This window comes from Schistocerca serialis, chromosome 1 (assembly GCF_023864345.2).
Source record: "Schistocerca serialis cubense isolate TAMUIC-IGC-003099 chromosome 1, iqSchSeri2.2, whole genome shotgun sequence".
Lineage (NCBI taxonomy): Eukaryota > Metazoa > Arthropoda > Insecta > Orthoptera > Acrididae > Schistocerca > Schistocerca serialis.
In genome coordinates, this window is record NC_064638.1 from 208,055,599 (window position 1) to 208,071,021 (window position 15,423).

Below are 15,423 nucleotides of genomic sequence, written 5' to 3' on the forward strand. Positions count from 1 at the left end.
GTGAAGATGACCAAATGAGAGAAGATTAAAATGTACACTGGCAATAGCAAGAAAAACTCTATGGTGCACCACCTACTGTCTAAGCCATAAACCAAACCAGATTTTGAAAATGAGTTGAAGATAATTCAAGAAATAGAACACAGCAGTGGTTAAAGTCGTACGCTAATTGACAACATACCCCGTAAAAGGAAGACGCGGAGGGAACAGAGCTTCTTTATACTCCTCTGAAAGCACAAAACCACACTGATAACAAATGGGCCACCATGCAATATGTAGGTAGGACTTCACAGGTACCTGCCAAGAAACCGAAATCCAGGAAATATACTCCAGCTTTTTACATCAGGGATTCTGTTGCCTACATTCTTTAGCAATAAATGTAACATTCCATCTTTAAAATAGAGTGAAATTCATAGGACTTCCTGCAATGCGTGTGGCAAATCATATCAGGTAGGGCTATAACTACTAAAGAGAACATGAATGGAGTTGGATACTGAAAAAGAAAGATTATAATCTAATCTACATTCCATAGAGTCCTTCGTTCTCTTGCCACCCGTCCCCCCCCCCCCCCACCACCACCACCCTTTCCGGCCCGTTCATCACTTTCAACAGTTTGTCCACATAACATAGCAGTCTGTACCATTACCCACTTACTTGTCTTACACATTAGTATACTTTTAATCTTTGAATATATTGCAATATAAGATTTACTTGTTCACAGATTCTTTGTGTATTACACTATCCTTGTGTTTTTTTATCGATATAGTGGTAAAATCTTTGTACAGCTGTCTGTTTAGTATTAAGTTATCTGACGATGGCCTATGAAACCGAAAGCCGCTTCGTAACGAACTGTTAAATATTATTGTAGAACATTAATACTGTGTATAGAAGTTTCTAAAAAGAAATTTTTTTGCATCAAACATAATTTTTAAATGTTAGAAAGTGTACTCTGAAAGTGTTGATACGTAGAATGTAGCCTTTTCGTGGATGCGAAATGTGGACTATAAATAGCACAGATGGGAAGAGAGAGGTTTTGAAAAATACTGTTACAGAAGATTGCTGAAGGTTAGAAGAGTAGACTGGATAACTACTGAAAGCGTAGTGAATCGAACTGGAGAGAAAACAATTTTATACATACCGCGATTAAAACAAGGGATTATTGGATCGGGTACTCACTGGAGCATCTAGGAACTGTCGATTTGTAAGGAAGTGCTGGTCAGTTGGTTGATTTGGGGAAGGGAACCAGACAGCGAAGTCATCGGTCCCGTCGTATTAGGGAAGGATGGAGAAGAAAGTCGGTCGTGGCCTTTCAGTGGAACCATCCCAGCATTTGGCTGAAGCGATTTAGAGAAATCATGGAAAATCTAAATCAGGATAGCCAGATGCAAGATTGAACCGTCGTCCTCCTGAAGGTGAATCCAATGAGCTAGCAACTGGGCCACCTCGCTCGGTGGTGAAATGTACGTATAGAGAGCGATAGGGGTGGGGAGAGGGGAGGCAAGAAAATTTGGGACAAAGGCTTGACAACAGCAATCAAGTTCAAATGGTTGTAGACCCCAGTAGTTATGCAGAGATGAAGAGGATTGCACATGTTAGACTAACGTGGAGATCTGAAACGGCTCAATCTTCGGACTGAAGAGACCACTAAAAACAATCTCCACATTAAAATCTGTATGGGGTAATTACTCTTCCAACAAGCCACTCCTGTCAGCACGAAAAAGATACGTTCCACTAACTGCAGTCAATAGTAAGTGGATTTAGTGCACAGAATAGCCAGCAGCAGCCGTTACTCACGAAAAGCGACGATCGGACGAGGCTGAAGGACTTCTCGGAGAGCAGGTAGGAAGCGATGAGCACGCTGGTGGTGAGGAGGCAGGCCGACGCGGTGGTGAGGAAGCTGTAGAAGGACTTGCCGATCAGCGCCGACTGCTGCAGCCCGTAGCGCACCAGCAGCCCCTGGCACACGGCCCCCAGCACCTGCCAACACCAGCATAAATCTGCAGCGTCGTTCACCTCGTCTGTACCTGCTCCCCATGGAAAGGCGACGTGGTGCCACTTGCGTTTGGACCCTCCGCTGTAGACGTGCCTCTTTGTGCTGCCGTGTAAAAGGAAGTCCCAACACTGGTCGTCCATGTAGTCCATGGTGCTGCAGACGTCGTCGCATCGGATAATTGTCTTGCTTAAAAAAAAAAAAAAATCCTCGCTCAAGTTACGTGACGTGATTGTACGATCCCGCATGACCAGGCGAATAAAATGCCTGTCTTGTCAGCTGCTATAAATTAGCCTGCACGGCGTTAAGTATGGACTACCTGCACCCATCGATTGCATATTCGCATGACAATCGTCGGTTACCGACCAACGCAAAATGGTAGACCGCAGTCTCGATAGGTATCGATCGATCCCGATTCTGTCGCATTCCGATAACGGTTGGTACACATTTCTCCTGTTTGCGCAAGGCATAACACGACCTTCTCACAAACAAATTATATTCAGACGCGATTGCTGGAAGCGAAACCTGTGCGCAATCTCTCCTTTTATACAGAATGTAGATGGTGTTACTTCTAACTACAATGAGACGACAAGTCATGCGATAGGGAGATACACAGGGTGGTCGGAAATTCCCGTTACAGACTTCTAGGACTTGTAGAGCGGAGCGAGTACATCGTATTTTAAATAGGAACCCATGTCCGGAAACGTCGTCCAATGAGACAACAGAGCGTCAGTTATAGGTGCGGGTGTCCCTAAATGTACACTCTTTGACATAAAACTCGACCGGCGGCCGGCCGCTTCAGAGGCTAAGTCCGCGCCGATCGCGACAGGGGACAATAAAACTGGCCAACTCGCTAATTCTCTAAGTCCGGTTATCTGCACAATCTGGCAACACTGCAGACTGTGGCACTTCCTGGAGGAAAACTTGTCCCATGATAGAGAAACACTAGGCTGATTACGCGTGTGGTCTAGCGGTAGCGTGCGTTGTTTCTGTTCGTAATGTCAGTGGATCGAGAGCAGCTGGCATAAAATATTTTTATAGCCTCTTCTGTCTGAATGCTGAAGACGTGAGTGTAATGGTAGCGCAGATTCAATCTATTTCGCTTTCTGACACACCGATATCAAAATTTTATCCAGTAACGATTTTGCGGCAGATTTCCTGCAGACTGTCCTCCTCTGGACGCCGTATGCGGCAAAGCTCCGGGATCCATTTGCTGGCTACCGGCAGCGGCCGTGGCGACAGCAGCGGCGCTGCACTCCCCCGTTCTTTATCGAAAGCGCCTGCTCCCGCTCATCGCTTTTGATGATTTAAAACGCTTTATTATTAAATGTTGCTCCACAGAAAATTTCTACGATTTCCATTCACGCTCAAAAGCAACGGAGACAGACGCCCTGATTAGTAGGCGGGTATTATATTACATTAATCGGCAATAGCTGAGTATGGCCCCAAATTAATTTTATAGACTGGGACGAAATTAAACCATCTCGGTACATTCGATGAATTTATAAATGCTTCATACCTCGTTTCTTTTCCTTTCAAACTCAATTATTTGTGCAACTTTTGGTCAATGTTCGGATGTTTTCGTCAAGCCGGGGTGAGCGTCTGTGGTGTGAAGTGTATTACAGTTCTTGTTTCATTCCTTATGCTAACTCTATGCGATAAACTGTGTGAATACCTTGCAATGCATGCTCTGTAGCAGTGCAGGAACACTGCACATTTGGAGTTCCATGTATGGGTTCATGAAGTATTTAATGTTGATCGGAAGTGATAGTTAAGGTCATCAGATTTAGACCAGAAAAATTTGCCGTTTTGGAGGATTCAGAGAACGGAAAGGAATTGCTAACGCCGGTGTTAGAAAACGTCTACAGTTAAATGCTATTGCAAAAATTTAGAAGAGGGGAACTATATTAATCAACATGTGCACTTCATAAACAACCTTCTGACATGTTAGACCTATATGACGAACAAAACTCAAATTTATATCGTTGACAGTCGCTTTGAATCTTTTCAGGATCTATTTTACAGTGAAGCACCTTGGCATTTGCAAAGCAGACATCCATTATATTAACTTAATTTACTAAGTCGAATCGGACCAAGATTGATGTTTAAAGGCATTCTTCAGATTTCGTATAAAGCATTTTTACTAGCCGTTTGCAACTCCATTAATTAAAATGGAAAATAAAAGGTTGTAGTCATCGGCTTCCACCGAGATTGGAACTGCTATGTCATACAGTACGACCACCGCAACGCACAAGGGAACCTCTTTTTTTTAATTTTGCTTTTTTTCTTTTACTTTTTTTGACGATTACCCCTTTTCTTCTCTCTTATTTTAAAGCCCCTTAGGAAAATGGCAATAAAAAAAGAAACTAAGTGCCACCGCCACTTATCATCGTACAACAACAAAAAAAAAAAAAAAAATCTGGTCCACTTCAGGCGTTGGCTCCTGACTAAACCTACCCCAAGAGCTGCCTATATACCAGGGGAAATATGGGAATTCAAGGTTAGGGCTATCATTACAAACAAAACAAAAATCTTCCTTTTTCTGAATTTTATTTTTATTTTTATTTTTGTTTTGTTTATTTTTGTTGAGTAATTGATCAGACGCCTTCTGCGCCCCGCTGGTAATATGTTGAGTCACGTCTTCTCGAAATTGGTGTGTTCCGTTCAGTAGTTCAGAAATGTTCATTGGTTCAAACTGGAAACCTTCTTCACTCTTGGCTTAACACATTCCAGCTGCGAGGCGGGTCGTGGAAAGCACTCCCAAGGAAGTTCGAGAAAAATTGTCTGTATTTTGGGTGGCGGACAACGACATAATGACGGTCATTGAGGTATGTCCAAAAATCGAGTACAGAGTCTACAGTTTGTCCAACTAGGTAGTGAATGGCATGTCCGCGAATCCAGTTCACAGCACTGGTCTTTGTCCGAGGAAAATAGTCACGTCCCGGAACTAATAATGAAAGGGGAGTATTCCGATTCAGAATGTCCCGCGTTAGAAAAGCCACAATATGACGAATAACCTCTGAGCTAACGACACACTGGCGACCATAGACGGACTATAGTCACTGCGATGTTGCCTGAGCCTCAAAACACAACCTTAAAACACACAAACAGGTGTTACAAACAGGTGTTACTTATGTGAAGAACGCCGTTCTTGGAGTCCAGAAATTAATTATACTTTCTAAGTGTCTCATCTTACAGTGGATTCTATCGTACGAGTCTTCGATGTGGAAAACGAATGTCAAGTGAATTTAGCGAGGTAACGCCGGCCTACACCCGGAAGTAAATGCACTATCAGAGTGTTGACAAATACTTGCTACGACGCTGCCATTTCTCGGTTCTCTTACGAGGCAGCTCTTCAGCGAAATACTTGCCGTGATTCTCCGATACGGTCCTTCAGAGTGGAGACGCGCGCGCACGTTTGGTTTTTATGCGGCGTTCTCCCCTGATGGTTTCTGACGTCGCCTTGTGGGCTATGTCTACATTTGAGACATTCAATTATCATTAATCCAGAATGATACAAGTTTCAGCTTCCGGCGTGGAGGAAGGCTGTTGACGCCGACATTATATCATTTCAACGTAGGGAAAGCAAAACGGGTCATTCAATGTTTCTCATTCAACATAAAGCATGTGAGATAATTTTCCGTAACGTTCATAATCATCTAAAAATACAAACGAAGTAAAAATACATCTGAAGCTTATCCGAATTGAATATAATGTAAGATACCAAACGCTTTGCACCTCGATGTCGAATTTGTCCACGTGCAATCATTTGCAGCATACAAAAAGAATGTCATGATTACCATGAGAATGAAGAAATATGTTGGTACGGATGGAAGCAAGGAGAGACGCAGTCAACAAATATCCGATTCCTCATGGCATTCATTTCATTTGAGACGTAAGAAGAGTTAAAGCGGGATATTACTTTCGTTAACACGAAAGATATGCCGCACATATTGATAACGAGGAAGTCTGCGTCTTCATACGTTTCCTCCTTGAAATCTGTATGCTCTCTTATATACTAAGTAGCCTGATCATTGTTTCAGTAATGTTACCCTCTTGTTTGACCCCGTAGCGATGAACAGATTCCAAATGCATGTCTCTGCATGAAAGTAGCTGTTCGAACCCTTCCTGGGTTGCTTTGTGTGTTTTATTGCTTGGAATTCCTGAAGCAGACCACTGTGCCTTCTCCCCTTGTGGGTTAGGTCTCAAAACTAAACCGCTTTTTATCCAATGGCATAATTTATTCAGACAGCATCAGCACAAGACTGTCAAACAAAGCCTTCCATTTAGAGTTGCAACACTCTAACCAGCACTGACCGAAGTGTAATCCACGGTCATGGTCCGAAATTAGCAGCTGTCTGCTACTGTGGCAAAGTCCGTACTACACTTTCGATTCCGCAGCACCATTTTATCTGGTAACACTGTGTAGTTGCAGAGTTGTGCCAGCATGTCTGTCCTCACACTGTCAACTTTATGTATCTCACTTCTCCTGCAGCGTTGATCACGAGGAGCAGCAGTAAATGAGTGTATTCTGCATGACGTAACATTCAGTATTCCCTTCTTTCATAGCCACTCTTCATGTGCATCGATACCAAATAGAAATGTGAAAACCCTTACGAGTGAGAGAATGACAATAACAATCGTAACAAGAACAATCAAACAATGAATGATGTTTATTCCAACGCAGAACGAGAATGGCTTTAAATATAAAAATCTATATCTATATCCATATCTATTGATCTTTGAGTTGGCACAATGCAAATATATTCTTAGCATTTAGTTACTGAATTTAGTTCGGGATGTTTGCAAAGAAAAGGAAAAGTCGGTACTTCACGCTAGTGTAATATAATCTGAACCAGCAACTACCCTTTCCTTAGAACACGACTCAAGCAGGTCCCCAAGTAGATACCAAGGCATTGCAGCATTCTGTTCCCTGATATTGCTCTGATGACGGTTAATGCAGATAGTTCCGATTATGAAATACAAAACGTATTGCAGGTTAGTTCCTAGGATAGTAACATTAAATTTGCGTTGTAGACGGCACATGAACGTGACGACTATCCATATTACTCATCAATATAAAAAGACAATATTATGGGAATTTAGCAGGATTACTCAACATGAATTCTGAAATTGGTTGACTGACCGCACAGGTGCTAAACGTCGTCAAGAGTATACGATGTCCTAATCGCATTAGGAATATGAAGATCGTCTTCGACAGCTCGCAACTTTCACATTGCTATCTCCACCCTACTCCAGACAGCCCTCGGTGGAGTTGCACTAAGTTGCCGATGCAATGTAAGGCCTTCAAACCGACAACAGACCACATATTGAAAAATACAAGCGAGTTCTCTTGCAGCGTAAGCTTATTGTAACTAATCTAAAAATTTTTGGACAGGAACATTGTCCTATTCAAAAAAAGCTGTCCAGCAGGTCCTCTAATCGCTCCTTGGTACAGTCGTTTGACTATTGAAAATGGTTCCAACAAGTCACCACTAGAAAACACTGCTCTGTACCGCAATAACTCAAGATGTAAAGTAATACCACGATACTACAAATATCAGGGAACACCTTATCACAGATAAGACTGTCCTTAAGGCTTGTAAGCTCATATTTATTACAATAAATGACATACCTGAAATGTTACCTCTCTCATTATTACGTCAGATTGGTAATGCACGAAGTAAGTTCGTCGTATTCATGATTTCCTCTTCAAAGTAACATACCGTACTTATTATTTAACACAAAATGACATTAAAAATTTAAGTTATTCACGAGCAGCTAGTTGAGAATATGTACGAACTTCAAATGACACGACGAACCGTCTTGTTCCGCATATGGATTCAAACCCAGCTCATGCAGACTAAGCAAAGATTTCGTTACTGACGGAAACTAACAGTCATTCCTGATTAAGCATACAGAGAGTGATATACCTCGATTTTAGACAGTATCAGTTAGCAAATATCAACTTTAAATTGCATAACGCAAACATGTTTAACAGATGCGAATTCCTACCCATCATCTATTGTCCCTGTTAACGAACTACGAGAGATGTTAAATATTGCTTCTTCACAAGTAACTTACTTGAAATGCCGTGAGGTAAAGCTTTGTGTTGGACACGGATTCGAACCCAGAACCTAATCGGATTGCTATCGAAGCAAAGTCAAATGTGACATATCGGATTTTCGCGGCAGTAGCTAGATGTTTTAACTGAAATGACGAGACGAAACATTAATTTTTTCCTTCCCAGGACTCCTAGCCGGCACCTATCGCTGTTATATTCTAGAGAAAACGAACGTTAAATATGGGTTTGTTGCGCCAGCAGTGATATGTGAGCATGTTTGAACTAGAAATAATATGACGAAGAGTTCAGCGCTCACTGGGAATAGAGCCCCACATATATCGTTGTTGACTACACACAAAGAGACGTCAGCTACCGAATTTTTCTCCACCAGCTGCTCAGAATAACATCTTGAACTTACAGTCATCTCGCAAATAGTTCTGTGTCTCACTGGGAGTTAAAAACGTCAGATATCGTTAGTGTTGACAACTAATGAAAATACATTAAAAATCAAAATTCTTATCCACCAGCAGATAGGTGTTCTCATGCTAGAGCTTGATAATACATAATTAAATCTTTAGTGCCGGGCCAGGATTCGATCCCATTCACGCGTAATATGTGGAGATGTTAAGGAATCTGCAGTTTTGAACAAACAACAAATTGTAGCCGAGCTGTATTGTCACGAAGCGATCAAATTCCGCGTTAAGGGCGGTCTGAGTAGCATTCCCAGTTCAGAACCAATCTTATCGACATACAGAAGCTCAGATAAAAGATGGAATAAGTGTCCTGTGACCATACATAGCGTTTGTTTCGTCACTTGAAATAAGTAACTAGTATAAGAAAGGTTACTGGTGATAGAGTTTCTACATGTCGCCACTCCAGACTTTATTGTGGTTCAACCTACCGTCTACTTGGTAGAGAAGGAAAATCATCTTTAATGTGAATTTTCAGACCACATTGCCATTACATCTTCTTCACTTGGTGTAGCCAGGAGAGAATGGACTCTGTCTCTCCCTATCTAAAATCATTGACAGAAGTGGGAATCCAACCCAGACCATAGGTATAACAACCTACCGACCGTCCAACAGACCACGAAATCCTCTTCTCTCATTTTTCTATCGTAACGCCGTTGCGCCACAATGGATGAGAATTCTGACACACAGGCGTCCTGTAGTAATTTGCACCATGTTCAGTAAATTCATTTACTTGGTTGACCGAATCACCATGAACTAGCTGCCTCGGCTACCCAGTGCATACATTCCACTCTATATTTTGTAATCACCGAAATAAAATCACGTAACTGCCACCTACACAGAACTGCCAACAGTGTAGGATGCAGAAGTTTAAATAGGAAGTGTTCCTTTCCACTTGAGCTATTCTATTGCGCTATCTGTTTGTAGAAAACGTCGTTCAGTAAAAAAAAAAAAAAAGAAAAGCTGTAACTGTTTGTCTCTCAGAAGTCAAGACCTGGCCATATGCATAATCTCACAGTGCTGTGGAATCAAAAAGTTCTGTCGAGCTCTGGAGCTGTTGTAGCTACGTGTCAGCTAGTAGCGTAGATAAGATGTCGCGAGTTCGAATACATTCAGTGCTACATTTTTTAAAACGCAATTCTGCTGTCTGCTGAAGGTATCAATCTAATGGAACTTTGAACATATTTCCCTTCACTTCTCAACCCAAAGTAGTCGCATGTGGAAAAAGGGCTAACTACTGTGACATTTTGTTCTGTTCAGGTTTAATAGACAGCAGGCAGCAGATGCATCTCGAAGATGTGTAGGGAGAGCGCATCGTGCCATAATATGTCAGAAAAGTATTTTCTACATTAGCTGTCGTGTGGTAGTGAGATTTTATTCTTCTTCAAACTTTGTTTGACAGCTTTAACTCAGAACAAGTTTTCTACATGCATGTAATCAATAAACTGCACGTGCATTGTCATACTGTCACAGATAACATCAGAGAATTCGCATATATCGTTGATGATTAATTTCTCTCTCATGTTTACTATTGTTTTAACAACACTAAAGGAAACCTTACGAAAATTGTGCACTGTATTATAAGAAATGAAATAAAACTAACCACGATAACCTTACGACGAAAGTATGTTTTAATAAAACCGAGTATCTGTACACAAATGTGCCTCTATCGACACGAATTAGTAAAATACTAGTCACTTAGATTTTGATTGGGTCTGTGTTTCATTGGTATGCTGTGTCGTACTCAAGAGGTATGCAAATGTGGCATTTCATAAATATAGTTACGTATTCCTAGAAACCCAAAATTCGCTTGTCAGCAGCGGAAAGAGGCGTTACCTGTTGTGCAGCATTGTAAGTTTTTCAACATTGCACTATGAGCCGAAAGTATTTTCTTGCGATTTCCTTATTGATGTTTGATCCGACTCCTTGTAGCTCTTTCACAGAAGGGATAAAAACGTTGCAGTCAGTGAGACTGGAACTGCAAACCATAACAGACGCTTTTCCACAGGTCAGCAGGTTACCACAGAGCTGGCGAAGAGGTATGGGTCTGAGCGTCCTCTTACGACGGCAATAGTGCCTAGAACTCGGAAACCGCTATTTAAAGGTCGAGATTAGTTGAGATTTCCACCTGCAACGACTTTCCTGGGCTGAAAACCGTAAATTTACAATCTTTTGTTACCCTTCAAGCGATAATAACTCAGATCATTCAATGGAAATGACAGGTAAAATCAAGTGAACTTTGAGGCTTAATTCCGTGCACACCAGGAAGTAACTCCTCGATCACAGAGTTGCCAAACATACGTTGCCTTGTTGCCAAATCTCAGTTACAGTACCAGCAGGAAGAAGACGAACCGATGTGATCCTACAGCGGGCTGGGAAGTGACCATAGCTGGTGTCTCCAAGTCGCGGCTGCTACGGCCTGGAATACGTAATGCGTCTGACTCGCTTACTGTAACTAGGTTTAGGGACTGGAGCGTAGTTACTAATAATACTCAGAATTGACTGCAAACTAAGCATCATAAATCAGTAACTCTCATTGTTGTTTTTATATTTCTTTAGTAAGTGTACTCAAAACTAAGAAACTCATTCATAGGCGTTTTCGTGCCTCGCCAATAGTCGAGCACAACAAACAAATAAAAATAGAAAAGAATGTATATATATATATATATATATATATATATATATATATATATATATATATGTGTGTGTGTGTGTGTGTGTGTGTGTGAGAGAGAGAGAGAGAGAGAGAGAGAGAGAGAGAGAGAGAGTAAAAAATTGTTATAAAGAAATTGAATCATGGTATTTAAAGAAATGTTTCATTGTAATGACACGTTCCACATCATTACGAAATGTCGTATTCATGATCTATGGAACAAGAAATAATCTAATGTAATGTAATCTAATCTAATCACATCATATTGATGACTAGCCGTAAAGAGTCATGAATTACCGAAATTTTTGCCAATACCAGTAACCAAACCTAAACTTGAAAATAAAAGACGACAAGTTTTGTAATAAACCGTAACTCCTATCAAGACCCTTTCGTCCCTGTTATCTAACCACGAAAGATGTCTGATATAGCTCCATTCTGAAGAGAGAAGAAAAGGGGTAATCGTCAAAAAAAGTAAAAGAAAAAAAGCAAAATTAAAAAAAGAGGTTCCCTTGTGCGTTGCGGTGGTCGTACTGTATGACATAGCAGTTCCAATCTCGGTGGAAGCCGATGACTACAACCTTTTATTTTCCATTTTAATAAATGGAGTTGCAAACAGCTAGTAAAAATGCTTTATACGAAATCTGAAGAATGCCTTTAAACATCAATCTTGGTCCGATTCGACTTAGTAAATTAAGTTAATATAATGGATGTCTGCTTTGCAAATGCCAAGGTGCTTCACTGTAAAATAGATCCTGAAAAGATTCAAAGCGACTGTCAACGATATAAATTTGAGTTTTGTTCGTCATATAGGTCTAACATGTCAGAAGGTTGTTTATGAAGTGCACATGTTGATTAATATAGTTCCCCTCTTCTAAATTTTTGCAATAGCATTTAACTGTAGACGTTTTCTAACACCGGCGTTAGCAATTCCTTTCCGTTCTCTGAAACCTCCAAAACGGCAAATTTTTCTGGTCTAAATCTGATGACCTTAACTATCACTTCCGATCAACATTAAATACTTCATGAACCCATACATGGAACTCCAAATGTGCAGTGTTCCTGCACTGCTACAGAGCATGCATTGCAAGGTATTCACACAGTTTATCGCATAGAGTTAGCATAAGGAATGAAACAAGAACTGTAATACACTTCACACCACAGACGCTCACCCCGGCTTGACGAAAACATCCGAACATTGACCAAAAGTTGCACAAATAATTGAGTTTGAAAGGAAAAGAAACGAGGTATGAAGCATTTATAAATTCATCGAATGTACCGAGATGGTTTAATTTCGTCCCAGTCTATAAAATTAATTTGGGGCCATACTCAGCTATTGCCGATTAATGTAATATAATACCCGCCTACTAATCAGGGCGTCTGTCTCCGTTGCTTTTGAGCGTGAATGGAAATCGTAGAAATTTTCTGTGGAGCAACATTTAATAATAAAGCGTTTTAAATCATCAAAAGCGATGAGCGGGAGCAGGCGCTTTCGATAAAGAACGGGGGAGTGCAGCGCCGCTGCTGTCGCCACGGCCGCTGCCGGTAGCCAGCAAATGGATCCCGGAGCTTTGCCGCATACGGCGTCCAGAGGAGGACAGTCTGCAGGAAATCTGCCGCAAAATCGTTACTGGATAAAATTTTGATATCGGTGTGTCAGAAAGCGAAATAGATTGAATCTGCGCTACCATTACACTCACGTCTTCAGCATTCAGACAGAAGAGGCTATAAAAATATTTTATGCCAGCTGCTCTCGATCCACTGACATTACGAACAGAAACAACGCACGCTACCGCTAGACCACACGCGTAATCAGCCTAGTGTTTCTCTATCATGGGACAAGTTTTCCTCCAGGAAGTGCCACAGTCTGCAGTGTTGCCAGATTGTGCAGATAACCGGACTTAGAGAATTAGCGAGTTGGCCAGTTTTATTGTCCCATGTCGCGATCGGCGCGGACTTAGCCTCTGAAGCGGCCGGCCGCCGGTCGAGTTTTATGTCAAAGAGTGTACGTATACACGGGATGATTCCGTGATGATGTTACAGACTTTCTAGGATGATGGAAAACGATGAATGTATCAATTTGAAGTAAGGATCCCTGTACCGGAAACGAACGAGTCGAAAGCCGAAAACGAAAACGGTTCTGACAGTTGAATACATGTACCGGTTCTTGTGTTGCGAAGAGTGTAGGGTTGGTAACTTTCAGTGGTGGAAGTGTGGACAAAAACAAGGAAAAATGTCCAATAAACGTGGGCTCTAAATTACATACCTGAGGAGCTATGAACACTTGTTCAGTAAAAGAGATGTGTTTCACATTAGCGAAGATGAAAGAATGGTCATAGCTCCTCAGGTATGCAATTTAGAGCCACGTTGATTGGAAATTTTTTCTCGTTTTTGTCCACACTACCACCACTGAAAGTTACCAATCCTGCACTCTTCGCAATACAAGAACCTGTACATGTATTCAACTGTCAGAGGTATCAGAACGGTTTTCGTTTACAACTTTCGAATCGTTCGTTTCCGGTACAGGGATCCTTTCTTTAAATTAATACATTTATCGTTCTCCATCATCCTAGAAAGTCTGTAACATCATCACGGAATCACCCCGTGTATACGTACATTTAGAGACGCCCGCGCCTATAACTCTGACGCTCTGTAGTCTCGTTGGATGACGTTTCCGGGCATGGGTACCTATTTAAAATACGATGTACTCGCTCCGCTCTACAAGTCCTAGAAGTCTGTAACGGGAATTTCCGACCACCCTGTATATACTCATATATACAGATGGCGGTAGTATCGCGTACACAAGGTAGAAAAGGGCAGCGCTGTGGTGAAGCTGTCATTTGTTCTTAGGTGATTCATGTGAAAAGGTTTCCGACGTGGATGGCCGCACGGCGCGAATTAACAGACTTTTAACGCGGAATGGTAGTTGGATCTGAAATATGGGACATCGGAAATCGTTGAAGAATTCAATCTTCCGCGATTCGCAGCGTCAAGAGAGTTCCGAGAATACCAAATTTCAGAAATTACCTCTCACCACGGATAACGCAGCGGCCATGGCCTTGCCCCTTAACGACCGAGAGCAGCGGCATTTGAGTTGACGACTGGAAAACCGTGGCCTGGTCGGATGAGTCCCGATTTCAGTTGGAAAGAGCTGATGGTAGGGTTCGAGTGTGGCGCAGACCCACGCAGCCATGGACCCAAGCTCTCAATAAGGCACTGTGCAAGTGTCTCAGTAAGTGTAAGCTATTGATGTCCCCATAATGTTTATATGGAATGGATTGGGTCCTCTGGTCTCTGACTGGAAGTGGTTATATTCCTGGAGACGATTTGCAGCGTTCATGGACTTTATGTACCCAAACAACGATGGAATTTTTACGGATGACAATGCACTATGACACCGGGCCGCGATTGTTTGCAGTTGGGTTGAGGAGCATCTGGTCAATTCGAGCGAATGATTTGTCCATCCAGATCGCCCGGAACGTTTATGGGACATAATCGAAAGGTCAATTCGTACAAAAAATTCTGCAGCACAGGCCTTACATTCACAATTATGGACGGCTGTAGAAGCAGCATGTGACAAAATTTCTGCAGGAGACTTCCAACGACTTGCTGAGTCCATGCCAAGTCGAGCTAATGCATAACGTCAGGCAAAAGGAGGTCCGACACGATATTAGAAGTTGTTCAAATGGCTCTGAGCACTATGGGACTTAACATCTGAGGTCATCAGTCCCCTAGACTTAGAACTACTTAAACTTAACTAACCTAAGGACATCACACACATCCATGCCCGAGGCAGGATTCGAACCTGCGACCGTAGCAGCCGCGTGGTTCCGTACTGAAGCGCCTAGAACCTCTCGGGCACAGCGGCCGGCTATTAGTCACCACAGTGCATGTTTTTCTGTTACGTTGAAATTGTGTTCATTCGTTTAATCAAGCAAGTTGTACCCTTTATGCCAGTTTGACGATTGTTGCACGTGACCTTAATTATATTGCAATTTTAATAGCTAGTGACGTGAATGAAGCACAATGCAAACTAGAGGGCATAATCCTGGCAGGAATTGTTGGTACTGCCCTTCTGACCAGAATGGTTGCCGTGCCTCTTGTAGGAGATTACCTCAAACCAGAATTCCGAAAGGGGTAGTCCAAGAGGGCCCAGTAGCTAGCAGTGTCCGGTGTCGCTACACTGCGTAACAGTTTCGGTTATTGCAAGACATGTCGAATGCCAGGAACTGCTGTACCTGAAAATCCAGAA

General features: G+C 42.0%; 1 protein-coding gene across 1 annotated transcript in view; it reads right to left on the reverse strand.

Moving 5' to 3' along the window:
- The window catches only part of LOC126465897 (protein singles bar), a 143,166-nt gene that overhangs the window by 55,993 nt on the left and 71,750 nt on the right, over window positions 1-15,423 (reverse strand). The window contains exon 3 of the mRNA XM_050096342.1: window positions 1,792-1,974. Within this exon, the coding sequence (XP_049952299.1) occupies window positions 1,792-1,974 (183 nt within the window). The remainder of the gene's footprint in view (window positions 1-1,791; window positions 1,975-15,423) is intronic.